At 52.2% G+C, this 19,647-nt stretch overlaps 2 protein-coding genes, 1 long non-coding RNA gene and 1 pseudogene across 6 annotated transcripts in view; 1 reads left to right on the forward strand and 3 right to left on the reverse strand.

Moving 5' to 3' along the window:
• Positions 1-15,256, reverse strand: LRRC61 (leucine rich repeat containing 61). 3 transcript variants are annotated; one of them, XM_050785922.1, is made up of 4 exons: positions 15,028-15,103; positions 13,879-13,939; positions 12,279-12,448; positions 1-1,444 (listed from the first exon to the last, which is right to left on the reverse strand). In XM_050785922.1, exon 4 carries the CDS (start codon positions 1,283-1,285, stop codon positions 506-508), a length of 780 nt encoding a protein of 259 aa, XP_050641879.1. In that variant the 5' UTR covers positions 1,286-1,444; positions 12,279-12,448; positions 13,879-13,939; positions 15,028-15,103; the 3' UTR covers positions 1-505. The 3 variants fall into 3 exon arrangements, with proteins under 3 accessions (XP_050641879.1, XP_050641877.1, XP_050641878.1); XM_050785920.1 differs by lacking the exon at positions 13,879-13,939 and having other exon boundaries at positions 15,028-15,256; XM_050785921.1 differs by lacking the exon at positions 13,879-13,939 and having other exon boundaries at positions 12,279-12,431; positions 15,028-15,166.
• ZNF775 (zinc finger protein 775) overlaps positions 1-19,647 on the reverse strand; it is a 153,796-nt gene that overhangs the window by 56,972 nt on the left and 77,177 nt on the right. The window lies entirely within an intron of this gene.
• On the reverse strand, positions 5,448-8,802 carry LOC126951626 (putative protein ZBED10P; annotated as a pseudogene). Its single transcript, XR_007724561.1, has one exon. The product of XR_007724561.1 is annotated as a putative protein ZBED10P (transcript).
• Positions 15,041-19,647, forward strand: part of LOC126951650 (uncharacterized) — a 19,337-nt gene continuing 14,730 nt past the window's right edge. The window contains exon 1 of the long non-coding RNA XR_007724567.1: positions 15,041-15,119. This is a non-coding gene — a long non-coding RNA (uncharacterized LOC126951650). The remainder of the gene's footprint in view (positions 15,120-19,647) is intronic.

Below are 19,647 nucleotides of genomic sequence, written 5' to 3' on the forward strand. Positions count from 1 at the left end.
TGCAAATGAAACAGAAGCATTTAATAGATGTGTGGACGAGAAAGGGCAGAGAAGGTGCCAGGGCGGGGCGGGAAGGAGTACAGTAGCAGTCTGGAGAGGCACATTTGCAAGGCAGGGGAGTCCCGCTTCTGCTTCCAGGAGTGCTCTGGGCCACTCAGCCTGCCAACTCTCTCCCAACAGCTGGGAGGAGAGGCTGGCCCAGCCCTACCTTTCTCGCCTGTAGCCTCCGGAGGAAGTAATTCCTTCCACCAAGTCGCAGGCTGGAGCAACCCGGAGTGGTAGCAGCTGCGGACACAGGCTCACGGGTGGTGAGAGCCTTTACACCTGCTCAAGGCCCTTCAGTGCCTCCTTGCAGCATGTGGAGGGATCATGGGGAGGGGCTGCTCTCAGGATAGGGATAAAGCAATGGCCCAGCACGCAGGGCCAGTAACCAGGGTGAAGCAACCAAGACGAGTGTGGGGGCAGAGAGGCCACCCGCCAGGCTGTCCTGGGCCATGGGCCACGTTCAGAAGACGAAGGAAGAGGTGGGGCCCGCAGAGCTGAGTGCCTGCTCCGCCTGGGCCAGGCTGTCGCTGGCCTGGCGTTCCAGGTCCCAGCACTCCTGCAGTGTGTCCTGGAACTGCCGGCAGGCCTCCTCCAGGATGGAGCTGCTCCGGCTGGGCCAGGACTCCCAGTAGCCTGGCTCCACCCAGGGCTGGGCCTCGGTGGCTCTGGGGCCGGGACTGGAGCTGGGACGCAAGGAGCTGTCCAGGTCTCGGCACAGCTGGTAGAACTCACTACCGCGCCCAATCACACGCTCACCATCGATGACTTTCAGGCCAGGCAGCAGCTCCCGGACTGCAGCCCGGTAGGAGGGGCTGGCACAGAGCGGGTTGCTGAGCCGGGCCAAAGGGTCTCGGAGCCGCAGGTACTCCAGGCACGGTAGCCCAGCCAGACACTGCAGCTGGCCCGGGGTGGCCAGTAGGTTGCCTGCGGCATTGAGACTCTGCAAGTTCTCACAGGTGGCCAGCGGCTCCAGGCCCGTCAGCTGATTGTTGGAGACATTGAGCACGGCCAGCTGGCGCAAGGAGGCCAGCGGGCCCAGGTGGGTGAGCGCGTTGCCTGATAGGTCCAGCCACTCCAGGCCCAGGCACTCTCCCAGGCAGCCCAGGTCGGCCAGTCCCAAGCAACGCAGCTTCAGCAGCAGGATGGACTCCAGGGAGAACTCGCCTGTGCGCAACTTCAGCAGCTGGGGCGTGATTTGCAGCCCGCCAGCCTCTCCCGGCTTCTCCCCTGGAGGCTCCATGAGGTGGAAGTCGGCTGGGATGGCCTGGGCCCTGGCAGGACTGTCACGGGGTTCCACTGGGGGTCAGCTGGTGCTTGCCCCAAAGCAGGCACCTTCCGCTCTCCCCAGGCCAGTGCCAGGAGGCCTGGTTCCAATTCCCTGCACGAAGCCAGCCAGTCCCTGAGGAGAGACAGTCAGTCAGCAGGCAGCACTTTCTGTGTCTTATGCAGCAGGTGACGGCAGGGAGTCTGACCCTGCTTTTACCATGAAAACCAACAATCTCGGCCAGGCAAGACCTGAAGACCAAGCTGGGACACAGCCCACAAAAACCATCTGAGTGACAGGGATGGGGTGCAGGCCCAACCCAATGGGAGCAGCCCAGACTGGCCCCGGCTGCTTAGGGCCATGCTGGATGGATTCAGGCCCAATATTACCAGTTCTTTCTGTTAAATCCAAACTAGGGGCAAAACATCATTATTTTACTTTTTCAGTAACCACTCACGATCCATCCCTATTAATTTGGGGGTGTACTTTAAGCCGTTATGTTTGAACAGGTAACCACCATCACCAGTTTGTTTTCTTTCTGGGATAATCAATATATATGCAATGCAAATGAGAGCACATGTGCCTTGTTTGATTCAGTCAGTATTACTGCAATTCTTTCTAATAGCAATAAATTCAAACTTGTTTCCAGATTATATGGGTCAACTGGTGCCTCTGGTTGGAGCTGTAGAGCATAAGAAGTTGGCCTTTAGTCCTAAAGGAGGAAACTGAGGTCAAGGTAGCGAAGGGTCAGGGAAGGCTGGGGTAAGTGGCCCGGCTAGGTCCCACACCCTTGCTCCTACCACTTCACTGCCCGCCAAAGCTAGCTCTTTTACTCTGGCCTCCGCTGGACAGATCAATGGAACAGCACTGGTATATGTGCCAGACAGCATGGTGCCAGCTGCAAATACAACATAAATTTCCCAAAGGGCAGGCTGTCTTGGTGGGAGGGGAGGGTGGCTCCAGAAAGCCAGGATGGGCACATCAAATTGCCAGGGGCTGCAGGACCAGGTGAGTCCAGGTGCCAGTGCATGACTGTGGCACAAAGCAGGGGTGGCCTGGTGGAGGGACCGCAAGATTTAAGCAGGAAGGAAAATAACAGACCTCTTCCAAGCGCAGCTTTCCCAACCTGGCAGACTTTGGCCAGGTCCAGTCCCAGGAGTCTCACCCAGGCCGGCGGGGTGATGCCTGCCCTGCAGATCTGATGCAGGGTGTCGGCGACTCCCGAGTCTGAGTTTACCCATCAACACTTTTCATTTTCCCCTCTCCAAGGAAACCAGGCCCAGAGCCTGGTCCACTTAGCTCCTCCCACACCATCAACAAAGATATTTACTATGTTCCCAACCAGGGAGCTAGCGAGGATGTAAACAGTCTTGCCATCCTTTTGTCCTCTCCACCCCGTCTGGGAAGGGGAGTCCTTGTGCTTATGGCCCCCATTTCCTTATCTAGCTCCCTTCTAGTCTGCAACACTCCAGTTCATTCTCTTTTATCTATACCTCATTTCTTTCCAAAAGGAACTGGAAGCATCTGCCAAGAAGTGTGGATTCCCTCCATGGGAATGGAATCTTTTGGGGTTTGTAAACAGGGAGTGATGCAATCAACTTTGCATTTGATTAAAGCTGCTCTGGTCCCTAAGATGGGGGGTGCAGGAGGAGAACCAGGTACTAGAAACCTGTCTGCTATGAAAACAAAAGATACAGGCCCTAAGGAGGGCAGGAAGCAATGGGGAGGAGGAGAAAGAGTCTAGGACAACTGGGGAATCTGCCTGGGTGACTGTATGCAAAGGGCTCCTTTTTTTTTTTTTTTTTTTGAGACAGAGTTTCACTCTTGTTGCCGTGGCTGGAGTGCAGTGGTGCAATGGCGTGATCTCAGCTCACTGCAACCTCTGCTTCCCGGGTTCAAGTGATTCTCCTGCCTCAGTCTCCCAAGTAGATGGGATTACAGGCATGTACCACCATGCCTGGCTAAATTTTGTATTTTTAGTAAAGATGGGGCAAGACCTGAAGACCAAGCTGGGACACCATGTTGGCCAGGCTGGTCTCGAACTCCCAACCTCAGGTGATCCCACCTGCCTCAGCCTCCCAAAGTGTTGGGATTACAGGCATGAGCCACCCCACCTGGACTGGGGCTCCCTTCTCAGGCATGTGAAATACAGGTGGGACAGGCTGGAGACAAGAAGACATCCAGCTACACAGCACTCAGCTTGAGTGAGTGTGGCATGGGGCTCAGGAGGCAGCTGGAGCTCCAGGCTGGAGGGATCCAGGCACCATCAGCAGGGAGATGGCAGCTGGCATCAAGGCAGGCATGCAGTGCACAGGGCCAACCATGCTGGGGACACAGAGCTCTCTAAGAACCCACAGGCCTCTCTCCAGGAGCAGGCACCCCTCCCACCCACCCACTATTTCAGGAGTGAATGTGGAAGATGTCCTGTACACAACAAGCAGCGGAGGTGGAGGCTAACCTATGAGGCTGAATGAATGAGTCTGTGAAGGATTCTGCCAAGCAGCCAGAGGGAGGAGAACACGGAAGGCTTTTAAGGAGTGAGACCAACACGGCTAGGATGCCCCACTGGACTCAGATGAGATGAAGCTGGGGAGACAGCCACTGGATGAGCAGTCCTGGGCACAGGTGAGGCCAGAGTGGGACTGCAGAGGTTAAGGGAATGCCCTGAGGAACTGGGTCAGTGGCTTTTTAGATGGAGATGATGGCTCAGCAAAGGGAGAGACCAAAGATGCAGGCAGACAGAGGCAGGCAACTGTGCATGCTCACACCAGGAACATGGTTTACAGAAGAGGAAACGGAGCAGAAAGACCCCACTGGGACAGAAATCAGCCCTTCCCTGCTGCCCTCCAACACACAGCCCTGCACCAGTGTGGCCCCGTCCTGCCCTCACCACGATGCAGGCCGCCTGGGTCTTGGTGATGGGTTGTGCAAAACCCTCATTCTCTTGGGGATCAGTGACCTCTGCTGTGTTTCTGGTCCATCACCTGCACACTGCAAACAGGTAGCCCAGTAAGACCGAGAACCAGCTGGTGCCCACCTGTGCAGCCCCAACTAACATCAGGATGCCCGCAGACATAAGGAGGATGGCTTCCCGCACGTCCACCAGGTTCAGCACTCCTCCAGTGGGAGCCGTCCTTTTCCTAACTATGGAAATGAAGGGAACAGAGACCTCCTGGCCCAGCAAGAGAGTCTGGAAAGAGGACTGGTGACAAGGATGGCACTTGGGCCCTTTGAGGGAGGTTGACTGAGAACCAGGGAAGACGGTCCCAGGCCTTGGTGAGTGTCTTCTACCTGGGAAATGATGCGCAAAGGGCAAAGCTAAGTCTAGGGGGAGGAATGCTTCAACCCAGAGCAGGCTGGGGTGGACTGGAGGCTCTAACGCTCTAGAAGAGGGGTTCCCAACCCTGGCATTACTGCCATCTGGGCAGGCTAAGCCTTGGTTGTGGAGGCTGTCCTGTGCACTGAAGGGTGCTGAGCAGCATCCCTGGCCTTTGTCCACTAGACACCAACAGAACCACTCCCCTTACCCCACTTGGAACAACTAAAAACACCTCCAGACATTGTCAATGTCCACTGGGGGACAAAACTGCCCCTCGATGAAAGTGAAGGTTCTAGAGCCCAAGCCCCCTGGTTTGGTGCCATCAAGCTCTCTCACCCTTTTCCTTTCACCCCCACCCAATCTTCTCACATTCTTCTCCCGAGCCTCGCTGCCTCACCAGTCCTCTCCCGGAACATGAGCCCGCTCAGTGATGCCACACAGCAGAGCCACGATGCCACTTCCAAGAACAGTTCCGACTGCTCAAGGACGGAAGCACAGACACGCACGCCGCCTAAGGCAACCTGAGGATGCATCACATTCCCGGATCCTCTGCGCTCCGACATGTGAGTCAGGATCCTGAGAGTGAGGTGCAGGACACTGCAGGGAGAGGTCCAGCAAGCCCTGCCCCTCCTATCCAGATGCAATGGCATCAGAGCCAGGGACAGTGGTAAGACCCCTCCCCAAGACAAACCCGGCCTCCTATCACCTGTGAATGTGTCCCCATCACTCCACTTCCACACGTAGTGCTACAGGCAGTGGAGTGATCTAAGCAATCTGGAGGCCAGACTTTAATTCAAATCATACTATTCCAGTCATTAAAAATGTTTACAAAACTTTATTTAACAGGTGCAGTTATTATACTGTGAAAATGAAAATATCACATACTAAACAGTACCTAGGGTATGATCTCAATGTAAAAGAGGGGAAAATGTCAAACTATTGATAGAGGCTATCTCTGAATGAAAGGAGTATAGTTAATTTCTCCTGCTTCCTTACATTTTCAGTAATACCCAAATGTCAGAATGAATTGGTCACAGTGAAACACAGGGCTGGCAACCCATCTAGGAGAGGCAAGGGAACAGGTTCCTGGGGCTGCCAGCCAGTAAGGGGAGAGTCTGTCCCTTCACCTCCATGGCCAGTGACACGCTGCAAGTTAGGCCTGGAGCCTTCCCCTGCCTCTTCCAACCTGCATCTCAGCAGCCACCCTACCCAGTGACCAGGAACCCTTAGGCTACCTGGATGTAAGTCTTGTGGGGTTGACGGGCCACCCCCTTCTTTCTTCTCCTGTCCAATCCCACTGGTTCCTGGATCCCAGGCCCTCAGCTCTGCCCTACAGGAACTCTGAGCAATCCATGATGAGTATGTGCTACACACATCCTTTCTCTCTTCCAAATAAGGAACTTCCCCTTTAAAAGTGGTCCACGACAAGCAGGGGCAAGGGTGATGGCGGGCGGGGTGTACAGCCGGCCGCTGGGAGCCCAGAAAAGCTACTGAGGCTGCTGTCACTGGAGGAAGAAACCCCAAGGTTTCCAGCAGTCTGGAAATAGACTATTGGTAAGAACACCATTTGAGGACTGGCATCTCAGCTCTCCTAGCTAGCTGGTCAGTCCCATCAGTCGGGTTCTCTGGCTACTCTGATACCCCCCAAAAGACTGGTGTGTGGGGTATGTGAGCACTCTGGAAATGGCTATTCTACCTTGGGATTTCCTTCTCCCTACACTGCAAGCCTCAGAAAGTGCTGCAATAGCTTACCCAGCCCCCAAGAAGCTGAGGACATATCCTACCTGCCAGCACACGCCCACTCCACATCCTTGGCCACTTTTTGAGAAAGCAAGCCTCTTAAGGGCATGTATCCACTTCTCCACACAGACAAGGTGTATTCAAGGACCTTCACACCCACCTATGTTTTAACAGAGCATCACATGGACAAAGCCGAGTAGTACAAAATTCAGTCACCTACGAAGAGAGTAAGCCTCTTCTCGGCACATACTGCTAGACACAAAGAAAGTAATGGGGAGATGGAAAATGACATCTCCCAGAAAAAAAAAATATATGGCAATCTGTCAAGTGAGAAACTGACCCTTTCTTACCAAATAGGTTTAAGATTCTGGCCATGGGCATGTGGCACCCAGGATGCAACACCCGGCTCTCTGCTTTGACCTACTACAGACAGGGGCTCTCTAGGAGTTCACGGGCAGGGTGAGCACTGGCACCTGCCATGTCTGCCATCCCACCCTGAGTGGACTGTAGGGCCTGTATCCCTTTGGCCAGGTCACCACTAAAGCAGATGAGGGGAGGCGGGGTGTAGTTGGGGAACTGCTCCAGGTTGGTCTTCAAGTATGCTCAATGGCCTCCACCTTGAGAAAAGAGTTTCGCTCTACAAGGGTGGGGCTGTTCAGGGAGGCAAACATGCTTTCAGAGAAGCCTCTTGTCGGGGGTAAGACAGATAGGTGGCCAGGCTTCTTCCTTCTTCTCCCAGGAAGCCAGGGGGTCGTCCTGGGCTCCCACAGTCTCATTCTCCCAGATACGTCTTGACAATGATGCTGGCCCAGTGGCTCTTGGTGGACAGCGAGTCCCCACTCCTCTCTGAAGCCAGCAGACCCACGCTCTCCAGCAAGCCCTTCTCCCTCTGGGCCAGCAGGAAGGCCCCAGAGCAGCCACTGCTCTGCAGAGGCTCCCCCAGCTCTTTCCCTCCACCCCGCAGCTCCTGGCTACCCAGGTGAGGTCCATGCACAGACCCCTGGGGCTTTGCAGGGGGCTGGGGGTTGGGGGCGGTCAAAGAGTATTCAGACACCCTAATCTCCTTCACCTTGTACACAAGGACTTGCTTCCAGTGGTCAATGTCAGCCCCCACAGGAAGGATGGCCTCAATCTTGCCCTTGAAGCAAGGGTCCAGCAAAGTGGCCAGCACAAACTCCTCGCAGTAGAAGGAGCTGACAGTCGGTGCAGAGCTGCAGGGCCAACCCCTTAGCCAGCTGGATGGCTGCGCCCGCCTCCCCAACACTCTGCTCCTGAAAGTGTCCGTGAACCTGCTTCAGGAAGATGTGCAGGGAGCGCAGCTGGGGCAGCACCTGGCTCAGAGAGGCCTGCACCACACTGGCCTCGCGGACCGCCATCTGGAAGGGCTGCAGGAGCTTGCTGAGGCTGTCTGCCAGGCTCCAGAATGTGGCCGACAAGGCGACACCAGCCTTCCCCAGCTGGTGCCTGCCCTTGTACTCTTGAAGGGGCTGCTGCTGCTCCACCAGCCACTCTGGCAGGTGGTAGGCCGAGACCCAGTGGACCAAGAGCTCCTCAAGAGGCTGGCGGGCCGGGAGGGCGTGCTGGCGCTGGAGCTGGGTGAGGAGCCCCCGGGCCTCCACAGAGCTTTAGAAATGGCTGCAGATGGCCTTGGCAGTGCCCAGGATGATCTGGACACTGTGATGGTGACACAGAATGTTTCTCACCAGGGAGTCAAGGCAGTGGGTGAAACAATGGATATGGGTATAGCCCTCGCCCTTGGCCACCTGCTCCAGGCTGGGGCAGCCGCTCGATACCAGTAAGCCCGCCTGCAGGGAGCCACGGCCCAGCCACAGGCTGGCCTGCTCCAGCACCTCCAGCTGCCAGTCCTCTGCAGCTCCCTCCAGGGGCAGGCCTCGCACCCAGAGCATGGTTCCCAGCATCAGCCCTTCTACCCTCTTGGTGTGGGAAGCAGGGAGGCAAAGGAACTCCAACCAAGCTCTATCCAAATGCAAACCAGGGTGGCTGGGGGAAATCGCTCAGAAGCCTACCGGCTTTGTCTGAGGCACCACCCCTAGAACCTCCAGCTTTCAAAAGTGGCCTGGACAGGGAAGTTGTTTTCCTTTTTAAGAAGGACAGGTAATCATAATATTTCCCATGCTGGACTGAAATGATTAAGCAAGCATGAGACCAGATAATGGACCCAACCCACAGCCACTACCTTCTGAGGGAGGAAGTCCCTCATGGGCAAGCCGGGCTTTATTAACATCTTGTTTCCTCACAGCCCACTCTTGGGACAGGGTGCTGGGAACTGTCCCAAGCAATGGGTGGTGGAGACAGGCAGACAGGGTGGCCGAGGGCTGCTGCAGACCTGCGGCTCCCACACTCACCCCAGGTGGACAGGGTGGCCGAGGGCCGCTGCAGACCTGCGGCTCCCACACTCACCCCAGGTGGACAGGGTGGCCGAGGGCTGCTGCAGACCTGCGGCTCCCACACTCACCCCACCCAGCTCCGGGCCAGTGTGATGGGACTGATTTGCTCCCTTGGATACTGCACCTCGGTCCCTGTCTCCCGGGTGCCCACAGCACTGGCTGTGTTACCGATATCTCCAGTGCATCTTAGCTTTTATTCCCCTTAATGTTGTTTGTGCTGCTGTCTATTTTAATCTCGGTCCCTCACTCCCTACTGTTCTCAGGTACCGAGCAACCTCAGGGATAAGTCAGCAGAAGCTCCAGGCCTGCATAGCAGGAATACTCCTGGTTGTTTTTCTAACCACGAAGAGCAACTATATGGAGGACCCAGCCTATTGAACTACATGTTTGCCAGAGACTTGCTTTTTCTGCCATAGTGTCCTCCTGAAACTCCCCCACCTTGAAAATGTCTCATAGGAGACTAGGGTTCAACTGGATTGCCCAAGACTTGATCTCTGGCTACTGGAAGACTGAAAATTAGACTAAGGTGCTGAGACACCCAGGGACACCAAGGTTAGGTGAGGGTTTCCTAATCCTAGGGCATGGGACTTGCTTCATACCCCAGATCCGTCCTCCACTGGATTGGGCTAGGCCTACCATCCATAACAGGGGGTATGTGTGTGTATTCATAGAAAACGTGACTTGGGAAGGCTAAATGTTAAGACCAGTGCCCCTGAACCCCTCCTGTGCTGTCCAGGGAAGGATATATGAAACAAGGACTAAAATTCTAACTTTTCCAAATTCTTGGGTCAAGGAAGCCCCGTAAGGGAGGGCCTCTTCATGTGGTGTGCACAGCCGGCGTCCTGCCCTGCTGCAGCGCTGATTCAGTATCACGGTAACTAAGGAGAAAAGGGGGACTCATTTACATCCTGTAGGATCACCACGAACCTCCCTTGCTAGGCTGAAATGGGACAAGTGTGATAGAACGTGTTCAGGGGTGCACATCTGATCCTGGGTTTGTTTTCCCCTGATGCTGCCCCCTCTAGTTCCTGTATTTGTCTGGACTTTGTAGCAGTTGGTGACTGCTAGGTGGCCTAGTTTGTGTAAATATACAAACATGGAGAAAGTTGGTCTTTCTCCATGTTCTTTTGGGGTTTTATTGTTTACAAACTTTTTTGTATTGAGAGAAAAATGGCCAAGGCATCTTTACAGAAAGTTCTGAACCAGGCAAGAAGGATGTAAAACATGAGTTTGGGGGACCCTCGTATTGAAGTAGGGATCTTGAACTATCCTTTCTTTGTGTTCCCCTTCCTCTATTTCCTATTTTGGACCAGATCTTCTGCCCTAAAAACTTGACTTCTATCCTACCTAGTTCTCCATCCACCTCCCCCAAAAGGAAACCTACATACCCACACACGCATATATTGAATTCTTGGGCTGTCTCTGCAACTCTTAAATGATGTATGTGAACAACCTGAAGAAATTAAGAACCCTCCATCTCTTGTTCCCAACCTGAGTCAATGTGGTTCACCCCAAACACTTAAGATACTGCTTTATTTGGATGGATCAAACCTACTTAATCTGTAATCTCAAAGGAGGGAGAAGCGACCAGGGGCTTCCACATAGAAGTGGGGTCAGGAGACCAGGCAAAGGAATATGAGTATATATCCAAGTCACTTGGGAATTTTGTGTAGGAGCAAGAAACCTTTTTTTTTTTTTTTTTTTTTTTTTTTTTTTTTGAGACCAGGTCTTGCTCTGTCGCCCAGACTGGAGTGGAGTGGCACAATCTTGGCTCACTGCAGCCTCAACCTCCCAGGCTTAAGCAATCCTCCCACCTCAGCCTCCCAAGTAGCTGGAACTACAGGTGTACACCAACACGCCTGACTGATTCTTTCTATTTTTTTGTAGAGACAAGTTCTCACTATGTTGCCCAGGCTGGATTCCAACTCCTGGGCTCACATAATCTTCCTTCCTTGGCCTCCTAAAGTGCTGGGATTATAGGGGTGAGCCACCACACCCGGCCCAGTGCAAGAACTTATGTCAAAGTGGCTTCAAGATTGTTTAAAAGGAGACAGATGAATGTAACCCCATGTTTAATGCTAGAAACCAAAGCTTTATGTGAAATCTTGAATTTAGGGGCAGGGAGGGAGGGTAGAAAGGCTGTACCTTCCCTAATCCCTGGCCCCTCATTCCTGAACTGCAGGAGACCAAGCCCCTTGGGTTTTGGTTACTCCATCTCTGGGATGCATCTATTGGATGACTGATTTTTCTGTACTGGGTACTTCCTTTCCCATTTCCTAATCACTTTGTAACACACATGCTGACCCTTTTCACTTCCCTTCTCCTTTCCCTGGAAAGATACAATGAATAAAGACTTTCTGGTACTGAAACTCAAAAAAAAAAAAAAAAAAAAAAAAAAAAAAAGATAAAAAAGATCTACAATGAGTGATGTTAAACATTACTCACCAGGGTAATGTTTAAAAAGAGTCACCAGAGATGGCAGGGCTGCCTGTATAACAGGTAACAAGACGGCTAAGAAGGCTCAAGCAAGACTCTGGACAGAAAGAGGAGCTCCTTCCAGCCAGAAAAGCCTCAGAAGGGTTAAGTGGCAACAGCTTCAAGCCCATCTCAAAATAACTTTCAGCCACCAATAAATCCAAGAACTGAAGGCCTACTGCAGGGTGACGATTGTGGAGGGGCTAGGTAAAGCTGCAAAGGAAACACAGGCTGCTGTCCTGGGCCCACAGCTGCTCTCAGATGTCACACTGGAGGAACTCACACTTCATGACTAAGGAAACTGCAACCTCAGAGTGTGAACATCCAGGCCTCCACAGGCCGTCTGCAGAACAGGGTCACACTCCAAAATCTTTTTTTTTTTTAGACTGGGTCTTGCTCTGTCACCCAGGCTGGAGTGCAGTGGCATGATCTAGCTTGTTGCAACCTCTGCCTCCTGGGTTCAAGTAATCCTCGCAACCTCAGCCTCTCAAGTAGCTGGGACTACAGATGTGCACCACCACACCCAGCTAATTTTTGTGTTTTTTGTAGAGACAGGATTTCACCATGTTGCCCAAGCTGGTCTTGAACTCCTGGGCTCAAGCGATTCCCTTGCCTCAGCCTCCCAAAGTACTGGGATTACAGGTGTGGGCCACTGCACCTAGCACACCCCAAAATCTTCATCTTAAGACCTATCCAGTTACCCCAGGACACCAATCTTGTTCTGTTTCCCAATTAGCTTTGTCTCATCATAAATGCTATACTCTGTAGATACTCTTGATTCACTCAATCATTTAATAGAAAGTCATCAAATGTCTACTATGAGCCAGCACTGTGCATTCAAGATATGAATAGAAGAGAGTAGTTGCCTGGCTGGCACTTGGGGCTCAGGATGAGATGACAACCTAGAAATGGGCTCATTACTAGACCAGGGGGAAAGCAGGGTATGGTGCCACGAGGCGGGGAGGGATCCCTGGGGGGCCCCCAGGCTGACCTACTGAGAAATACTGTCTTGCAAGGGGTTGTTTACCTTAGGCTATTGCTTCACAATCTTCAATCCCCGCAGACCCATCAGGGAGATCTGGGATCTTGTGTCATCACTGGTACAACAGTAACACCACCATGTTCTCTTCCACGGGAGTACTTCAGGATGACAGTGCAGCTGGCACTGTTGAGAGTCAACCTTCAATCCAAATGAATCTAAAATGTAAATTTTAAAAAGAAAGTCATTGACAAATTCTAGTACTTTATTACTAAGAAGTTATTTGTGGCTGGGTGTGGTGGCTCACGCCTGTAATCCTAGCACTTTGGGAAGCCAAGGTGGGTGGACTGCTTTGAACTCAGGAGGTTGAGACCAGCCTAGGCAACATGGCAAAACCTTATCTCTACAAAAAAAAAAAAAAAAACACAAAAAATCAGCCAGCTGTGATGGCCCATGCCTGTGGTCCCAGCTTCTTGGCAGGCTGAGGCTGGAAGATGGCTTGAGCAGGGAAGTGGAGGTTGCAGTGAGACGTGATCGCACCACTGCACTCCAGCCTAAGCAACAGAGCCAGACCCTGTCTCAAAAAAAAGAAGTTACTTGTGACACACATCACCACAGCTGACAACACACTGGAGGCCTACAACCACAACAAGACAAGATTCCAAGGGCTTCTAAGCTGAGGCATGGCCTTTTGGGCTGCACGCCTGCCCACAGTCGATCATGTGGGCGGCAGTCAGGAAAGCACCCTAGCCAGACCTCACAGGAAGCAGGCACATCCCTGGGAGGCAAAAGGGAAAGAGGGCCAGGCCGGGGTGATGGCAGGGCGGGGTGATAGCAGAGCGGGTGGAGGAGACTGTGGGGATAGCTGTTCAGGAGGTGGCCCACGCCTAAGCCTTGAGTGGAAGAGGAGGAAATGATGGAGAGAGACTCCATAGTGATCCTCTTTACTCATACGGGTCCATGTGGGCTATTTTGGGGCAAATCTTCAGGCAAGTTTCTAGAGAAACTGAGGGAAAACACCAGAGGGTGCTGCCCAGGTAATGCTGACGATACAGGGAGGTGAGAGGATGAGCAGATCTCAAAGGTGACTGAGAGGCAGAGGAGAGAGACAAAGAAAAACCAAAGTAAAGTGAAGTTAGGGAAACCAAGAAAAGACTTTCCAAAAGCAGTGGTCAATGGGGTCAAAGGTCCCTTCAGTGGGCGGTCCAGCAGGAAGTAGGGGAGAAGCAGGAACCAGGAATGCTGGAGGTGGGGGTGGGAGGGAAAAGGCTTGGCTGGGTCCCTAAACAGACAGAAGATGCCCTGGGAAGAGCGGGGAGGCTAACTATACAGGGAAGAGAAGCTTCCTAGAGAAAGGGATCCAGGGCACAGGGGGTGGAAGGGATCGGCCTCAGAGACCAGGAAGAAATCTTATTTTTCCTGACAGAGGAAGTAGGACGGGTCTGGTGACAGGCAAGTCCTGGAGTGCAGTGCAGGAGGGAAGTGAGGCAGCTTATGCCTGAGAGCCAGGCGTGTTGATTGTTCAGGGGGAGCCGTACATCTGTAAAGGCAGCCAGCGGCTGGCTGAGTGATCTGGCTTAGCCGGGGCTGGGAAGCATCTCCGCACACTGGTTCAAGAAATTAGACACTTTCTTCTCATTGGTCTTACCAAGCCTTTTCCCAAGTGCGTGCCCAGAAGGAAAGGGGCCACTCTTCTACTTCTCTTGTGCCTGCAAGAGAAGTAGAACCCCACCCTGGGCATTCCATGATTATGCCAGGCCTTTCTCACTCCTCACTCCGCCCAGGCCCTCCCGCCCCTCTGCTCTCAACTCCAGCACTGCGTGGGGGAGGGAGTGTCTACTCCACTCCCACCAGACAGGGGATTTTAAGCACCTGCTGGGCCCACAAGTCTCATCTTCCTCCACAACATCTGTGAGAAGATTGAAAGGTGGTGAGAGAAAGGGATTGGAAGAGATGAACGAGTGAAAGGAAAAGAGGAGAGGAAACCACTGTGTTTTGGGGTTTTGTCCCACATGCAAATTCGACTACCTACAAAGCCTAAGCGGCCGGGCGGCGGTGGCTCACGCCTGTAATCCCAGCACTTTGGGAGGCCGAGGCGGGCGGATCACGACGTCAGGAGATCCAGACCATCCTGGCTAACACAGTGAAACCCCGTCTCTACTGAAAATACAAAAAAAAACAAAATTAGCCGGGCGTGGTGGCGGACGCCTGTAGTCCCAGCTACTTGGGAGGCTGAGGCAGGAGAACGGTGTGAACCCGGAAGGCGGAGCTTGCAGTGAGCCGGGATCGCGCCACTGCACTCCAGCCTGGGCGACAGAGCGAGACTCCGTCTCACAAAAAAAAAAAAAAAAAAAAAAAAAAAAAAAAAAAAAAAAAAAAATCCTAGGCAGGATGTTTTGAATAATCATCATGCATCACTGGGTTTCATACTGTGCAAAAAAAATGACACAAAGTGAGATGTGATTCAAACGACATGGCAGCACTCTGCTTTTTTCTGGAAGCTTAGGGCTTAACAATGGAGTCAGAGCATGTCAGAGCCTCGTCTACACTATGGGAATAGTAACAGCACCCGCCTCATGAGATTGTTAGGGTTAAACGAGTTAATATTACAGTATTTCAGGGCAGTTCTCTGCACAGAGGGAGCGATGGGTAAGCGCTGGCTGTTCCGGAAGATTCTGGCCTCGCCCAGTGTGTTTGGGAGCTGGGGCAAGGCTGGCCAAGGAGGTGGCCCCCGGCGCCGGCACGGTCCCGACAGCCGCCCCCTCCCCTGAACCTCTGCGGCCCAGTCTCCGCTTACCTGAGGGGTGGAGCCAGCAGCCCGCAGAGCCACTGGCCAAGCTGGGAAGTGCGGCGCAAATCCGCACCGCAGAGCCAGCACCTCCTCGGCAGGTAAGAGCCGCAGCCCCGCCGCCAGCCGCTTACCGGCCCCTGACCCCTGGGCCCCTTGCCCACCACCCGACGGGTTGGCCAACGTGCGTCTCCAAGCGCCGCAGGCCTGAGCTCCTGGAACCCACCCAGGGTCCTGGCCAAAGGCCGTAGTGGGCGCTCTGGATTCCGGGATGCACCAGGGGTTACTTCCGGGAACGCAGCTCGCGGGGGTCTCCGCGCGCACCCCCCGCCCCGCAGTTGGTACGTTCCTCCTGCCTGCGGCCCCTGAGTGCGCAGGCGTAGGAAGCGCGGCAGTGCGGCCGGAAGCGAAGGGGCCGTGAGGTTGACAGTTGGTAACCGTTTATCGGTGCGGCCTTAGAGAAAGGACCTCCAGGCCCTTATTCAATACATGTTGGTGGGTGGTCACATGTGCCAGTCTCCGGACAGATGGCGGCCTAAATTTCCTCCTGGACTCGGTGGCACCCAAGGTCTCCTACACGCCGGCGCTGTGCGTGCCAGGCTGACCACCCGAGTGCGACCCGGGCTTCGTCCGCACGTGCAGACGGAAGGAGCCACAAAGACGATAAGAATCCAGGTCTCCCCGCGTGGAAGGCTCATCTGTCGGTTCAGGAAACCCATCCAGGGTGTCTCCTGGTGTCCGGAGATCCAGGCCCTAAGAGAGGGTTCTTGGATCTCATGCAAGAAAGAATTCAGGGCAAGCCCATAAAGTGAAAGCAAATTTATTAAGAAAGCAAAGAAATAAAAGAATGGCTACTTCATAGGCGGAGCAGCCCCAGGGCTACTCGTTACCCATTTTTGTGATTATTTCTTGATTATATGCTAAACAAGGGTTGGATTATTCATTAGTTTCAGAGAAAGGGGTGGGCAGTTCCCGGAACTGAGGGTTCCTCCTCTTTTTAAACCATATAGGGTATTTCGCGATGGTGTCATGGCATCTGTAAACTGTCATGGTGCTGGTAGGAGTGTCTTTTAGCAGCTAATGCGTTATAATTAGCGCATAATGAGCAGTGAGGACCACCAGAGGTCCCTCCCATTGCCACCTTGGTTTTGGTGGGGTTTAGCGGGCTTCTTTACTGCAACCTGTGTTATCAGCAAGGTCTTTATGACCTGTATCTTGTGCCAACCTTCTATCTCATCCTGTGACTTAGAATGCCTAACCTCCTATGAATGCAGCCCAGTTGGGCTCAGCCTCATTTTACTCAGCCCTTATTCAAGATGGAGTAATTTTGGTTTAAACACCTCTGACACTGGGGCAAATACCTGCTGCCTGATGACTCCCAGAAGTCCTAAACACCCAACCCAGAGAACACGTGGGCCTGCATCCACTCGGGTACTCTGCCACTCCTGCAGGCTACAAATTGTGCGGAAGCCAAAGAAGTCACGTTCTCTGGGCGAGCGCAAAATGCCTCTTTGTCCCATGTTGGTTCCACATGTGCACCAAATGAACAACTTTTGTCTCCCTGGCTACCTTGAATTTCTTTCCACCTCCTGAGTTGCACATATTCAAGGGGCTGTCCTGGGGGCAGGCTTCCCTAGTCTTCCCAGGCGCAACCTTAGCTTTTCCCATCTCTTTCAGATGACCCTCCTCCTGTCCTAAGCAAATTAACGCCAAGCCAGTCTAGTTCTCCAGCTTGGGCTACAGCTGGGACCCCTGCCCAAGAATAGTGATTTTTATCTTTACACTTTATCCAAGTAATTTGTTTTTATTTTTATTTTTTTTGAGATGGGGTCTCACTCTCTTTCCCAGGCTGGAGTACAGTGGTGTGATCTCAGCTCACTGCAACCTCCACTTCCTGGGTCCAAGCGATTCTCCTGCCTCAGCCTCCCAAGTAGCTAAGACTACAGGCACGAACCACCACACCTGGCTAATTTTTGTATTCTTTAGTAGAGACGGGGTTTCACCATATTGGCCAGGGTGGTCTTGAACTCCTGACCTCAAGTGATCTGCCCGCCTTGGCCTCCCAAAGTGCTGGGATTACAGGTGTACGCCACCCTGCCCAGCCATACCCAAGTTATTTTTAATCTCACTTGATCTTCTGTATGCCTTAGAGATGGAAGTATTAGTTTCCTCCGTTATACAGATGAGAAAACTGAGACTCACATAGTGTGTTACAGTAGGAAATGGGACTAAAAGAAAAATTATTCAAACAATTGTTAAGGTGAGAGACTTTATTCAAGAACAGCTGCAATGGGGCTATGCAGTAGAGGCAAAAAGATCAGGCTTAACATCAAATACAAGGACAGGTGGAGATTTATAGTTAAGCAACAGGGTGGAGGTCAGCAGATGGAAAATTACTGAGAGGACACACAAAGGCTAGGGAGATTTTTTGCTGAATGCAAGCCAAGGTGATCAGATACCAAGGGTAGGGGATTTTTGCTGAACTGACTCAGCAGGATTCTTGCTAAAACTGAACTAAGTGAGCTAAGGGCCAGCCCAGGGTCAGGGCCTATTCAAAAAGAGGACTGAGAGGAGACTGACTCAAGTTTAGCCAAGGAGTGAGTTCTTTTCATGAGCCACCAATGATTTGGGTTGTATTGTCAGAGGCGTCCTAACCAGAGTGACTCTATCCTAAATAAAGGTTGGGGAAGGCAAGACCTGCTGGGGAAGGCAAGACCTGCTGGGTTGCATTCCCAGGAAGTTAGCACTCTTGATCACAAGATGTTTATTGTTGAGGAAACAAGTTAATGGAAAAAGGCATTCTTGTTTTGTTTTGGAGTCTCACTCTGTTGCCCAGGCTGGAGTGCGGTGCCACCATCTCGGCTCACTGCGATCTCTGCCTCCCGGGTTCAAGTGATTCTCCTGCTTCAGCCTCCGAAGTAGCTGGAATTACAGGTATGCACCACTTTACCTGGCTAATTTTTATATTTTTAGTAGAGACGGGGTTTTGCCATATTGGCCAGGCTGGTCTCGAACTGCTGACCTCAAGTGATCCACCCGCCTCAGCCTCCCAAAGTGCTGGGATTACAGGCGTGAGCCATGGCACCCAGCCTGGAAAAAGGCATTCTTAATTTAAACTATGTTTTGCTCTAAAGATAATAGTCCACTCATAAATGTTTGCTGAAATTAATTGCACAAGAGAATAACAATACAAATAGTCTGTCACAAGCCGATCACAAGCCTTTATAATAAAATACACTATTCTTAGCTCTAATATCCTACACAAGGAAGCATTACATTTGAGGTAGGGCATTCCTCCTCTTGCTTCCTGAGGACACCCTACTCTAACAGATTAGTTTCTAATAAACCATTTTAACTTTACTGTACTCTGCGACTCACCCTAAATTCTTTCCTGTGCAAGATCTAAGAACCTGCCCTTGGGGTCTGGGATGAAACCCCTTTTCTGGTAAGAGTACTGTTACATGGGATCCATACTATGGGCTCAGAGCTGGTCCCTTTCTAGCGTTAATCCAGAAACACTCTAAAACAAGGAGTTTCTTACTCAAAAGAGGGCAAAAGACCAGTCAGGGATGGATTGGGAGAGGACGAATGGAAGGAAATGCTGATCTTCCTGTAGGTGCAAAACTTTTCACTGCAGCCAAGCCGAGTTTCAGGAGGGAGGACCTAAAATCATCTGGTTTGGGTAGGTGTTTTATAAAAGGATAAATAGGACTGGCTCCTGCCTCTAGAGCTTCCAGATACAGCATCCCTGTTTGCCCCGTTTGCAGGGGTGACAGAAAGTGGGAAGTAGCTACATTAGCTGCTAACTGTCTCGGGTCAGGGGAGAGGCTGGTGGGGTTAGTCCCAACAGTGTTTTAAAATGTAGAGTAATTGTCAAGACTGGAGTCAGGGCGAACAAACAAACAATAAATAAATACAAAGTAATTGGATGGACAAAGTGCTTTGCCTCCATCTTCCCAAAGGCAAAGGCACCTGAATTTGCTAGCCTGCCCTAACTCTTCCTGGACCATTTCATAGCCTTGTGGAATGTCAGAGCTAGACAGACTCTTAAGAAGTCTGTTCTGGGCCAGGCGTGGTGGCTCATGCCTGTAATCCCAGCACTTTGGGAGGCCGAGGCAGGTGAATCACATGAGGTCGGGAGTTCGAGACCAGACTGAGAAACAGGGAGAAACCCCGTTTCTACTAAAAATACAAAATTAGCTAGGCATGGTGGCGCATGCCTGTAATTCCAGCTATTGGGGAGGCCAAGGCAGGAGAATCACTTGAACCCAGGAGGCGGGGCTTGTGGTGAGCTGAGATCACGTCATTGGACTCCATCCTGCCTGGGCAACAGAGCAAGACTCTGTCTCAAAAAAAAAAAAAAAAAATCTGTTCCACACCCCCAATTTTACAAATGCTGTGCAGTGAATACGTGTCAGAGTCACTCGACTTGGAACTGGGGATTTTCCCAGTAGAGTGTATACTTTAACTCTTACTTGCTCAGTAATAGACCAGGTAAAGATTAAATCCAAATTTTTGTCTACAGCCCAGGTATCTACCTACTTCAGCAGTGGTTTGGGATGTAGAAGGACCTCGGAAACTTGTTTGAAAATGCAGAATACAGGGCCCACACCCATTCTGTGGGTCTGG

The sequence above is a fragment of the Macaca thibetana genome, chromosome 3, assembly GCF_024542745.1.
Source record: "Macaca thibetana thibetana isolate TM-01 chromosome 3, ASM2454274v1, whole genome shotgun sequence".
In the NCBI taxonomy this organism is placed as follows: domain Eukaryota; kingdom Metazoa; phylum Chordata; class Mammalia; order Primates; family Cercopithecidae; genus Macaca; species Macaca thibetana.

Coding starts and splice junctions, on each gene's coding strand:
- LRRC61 (XM_050785920.1), bottom strand. CDS start 1,285: ATGGAGCCTCCAGGGGAGAAGCCGGGAGAGGCTGGCGGGCTGCAAATC.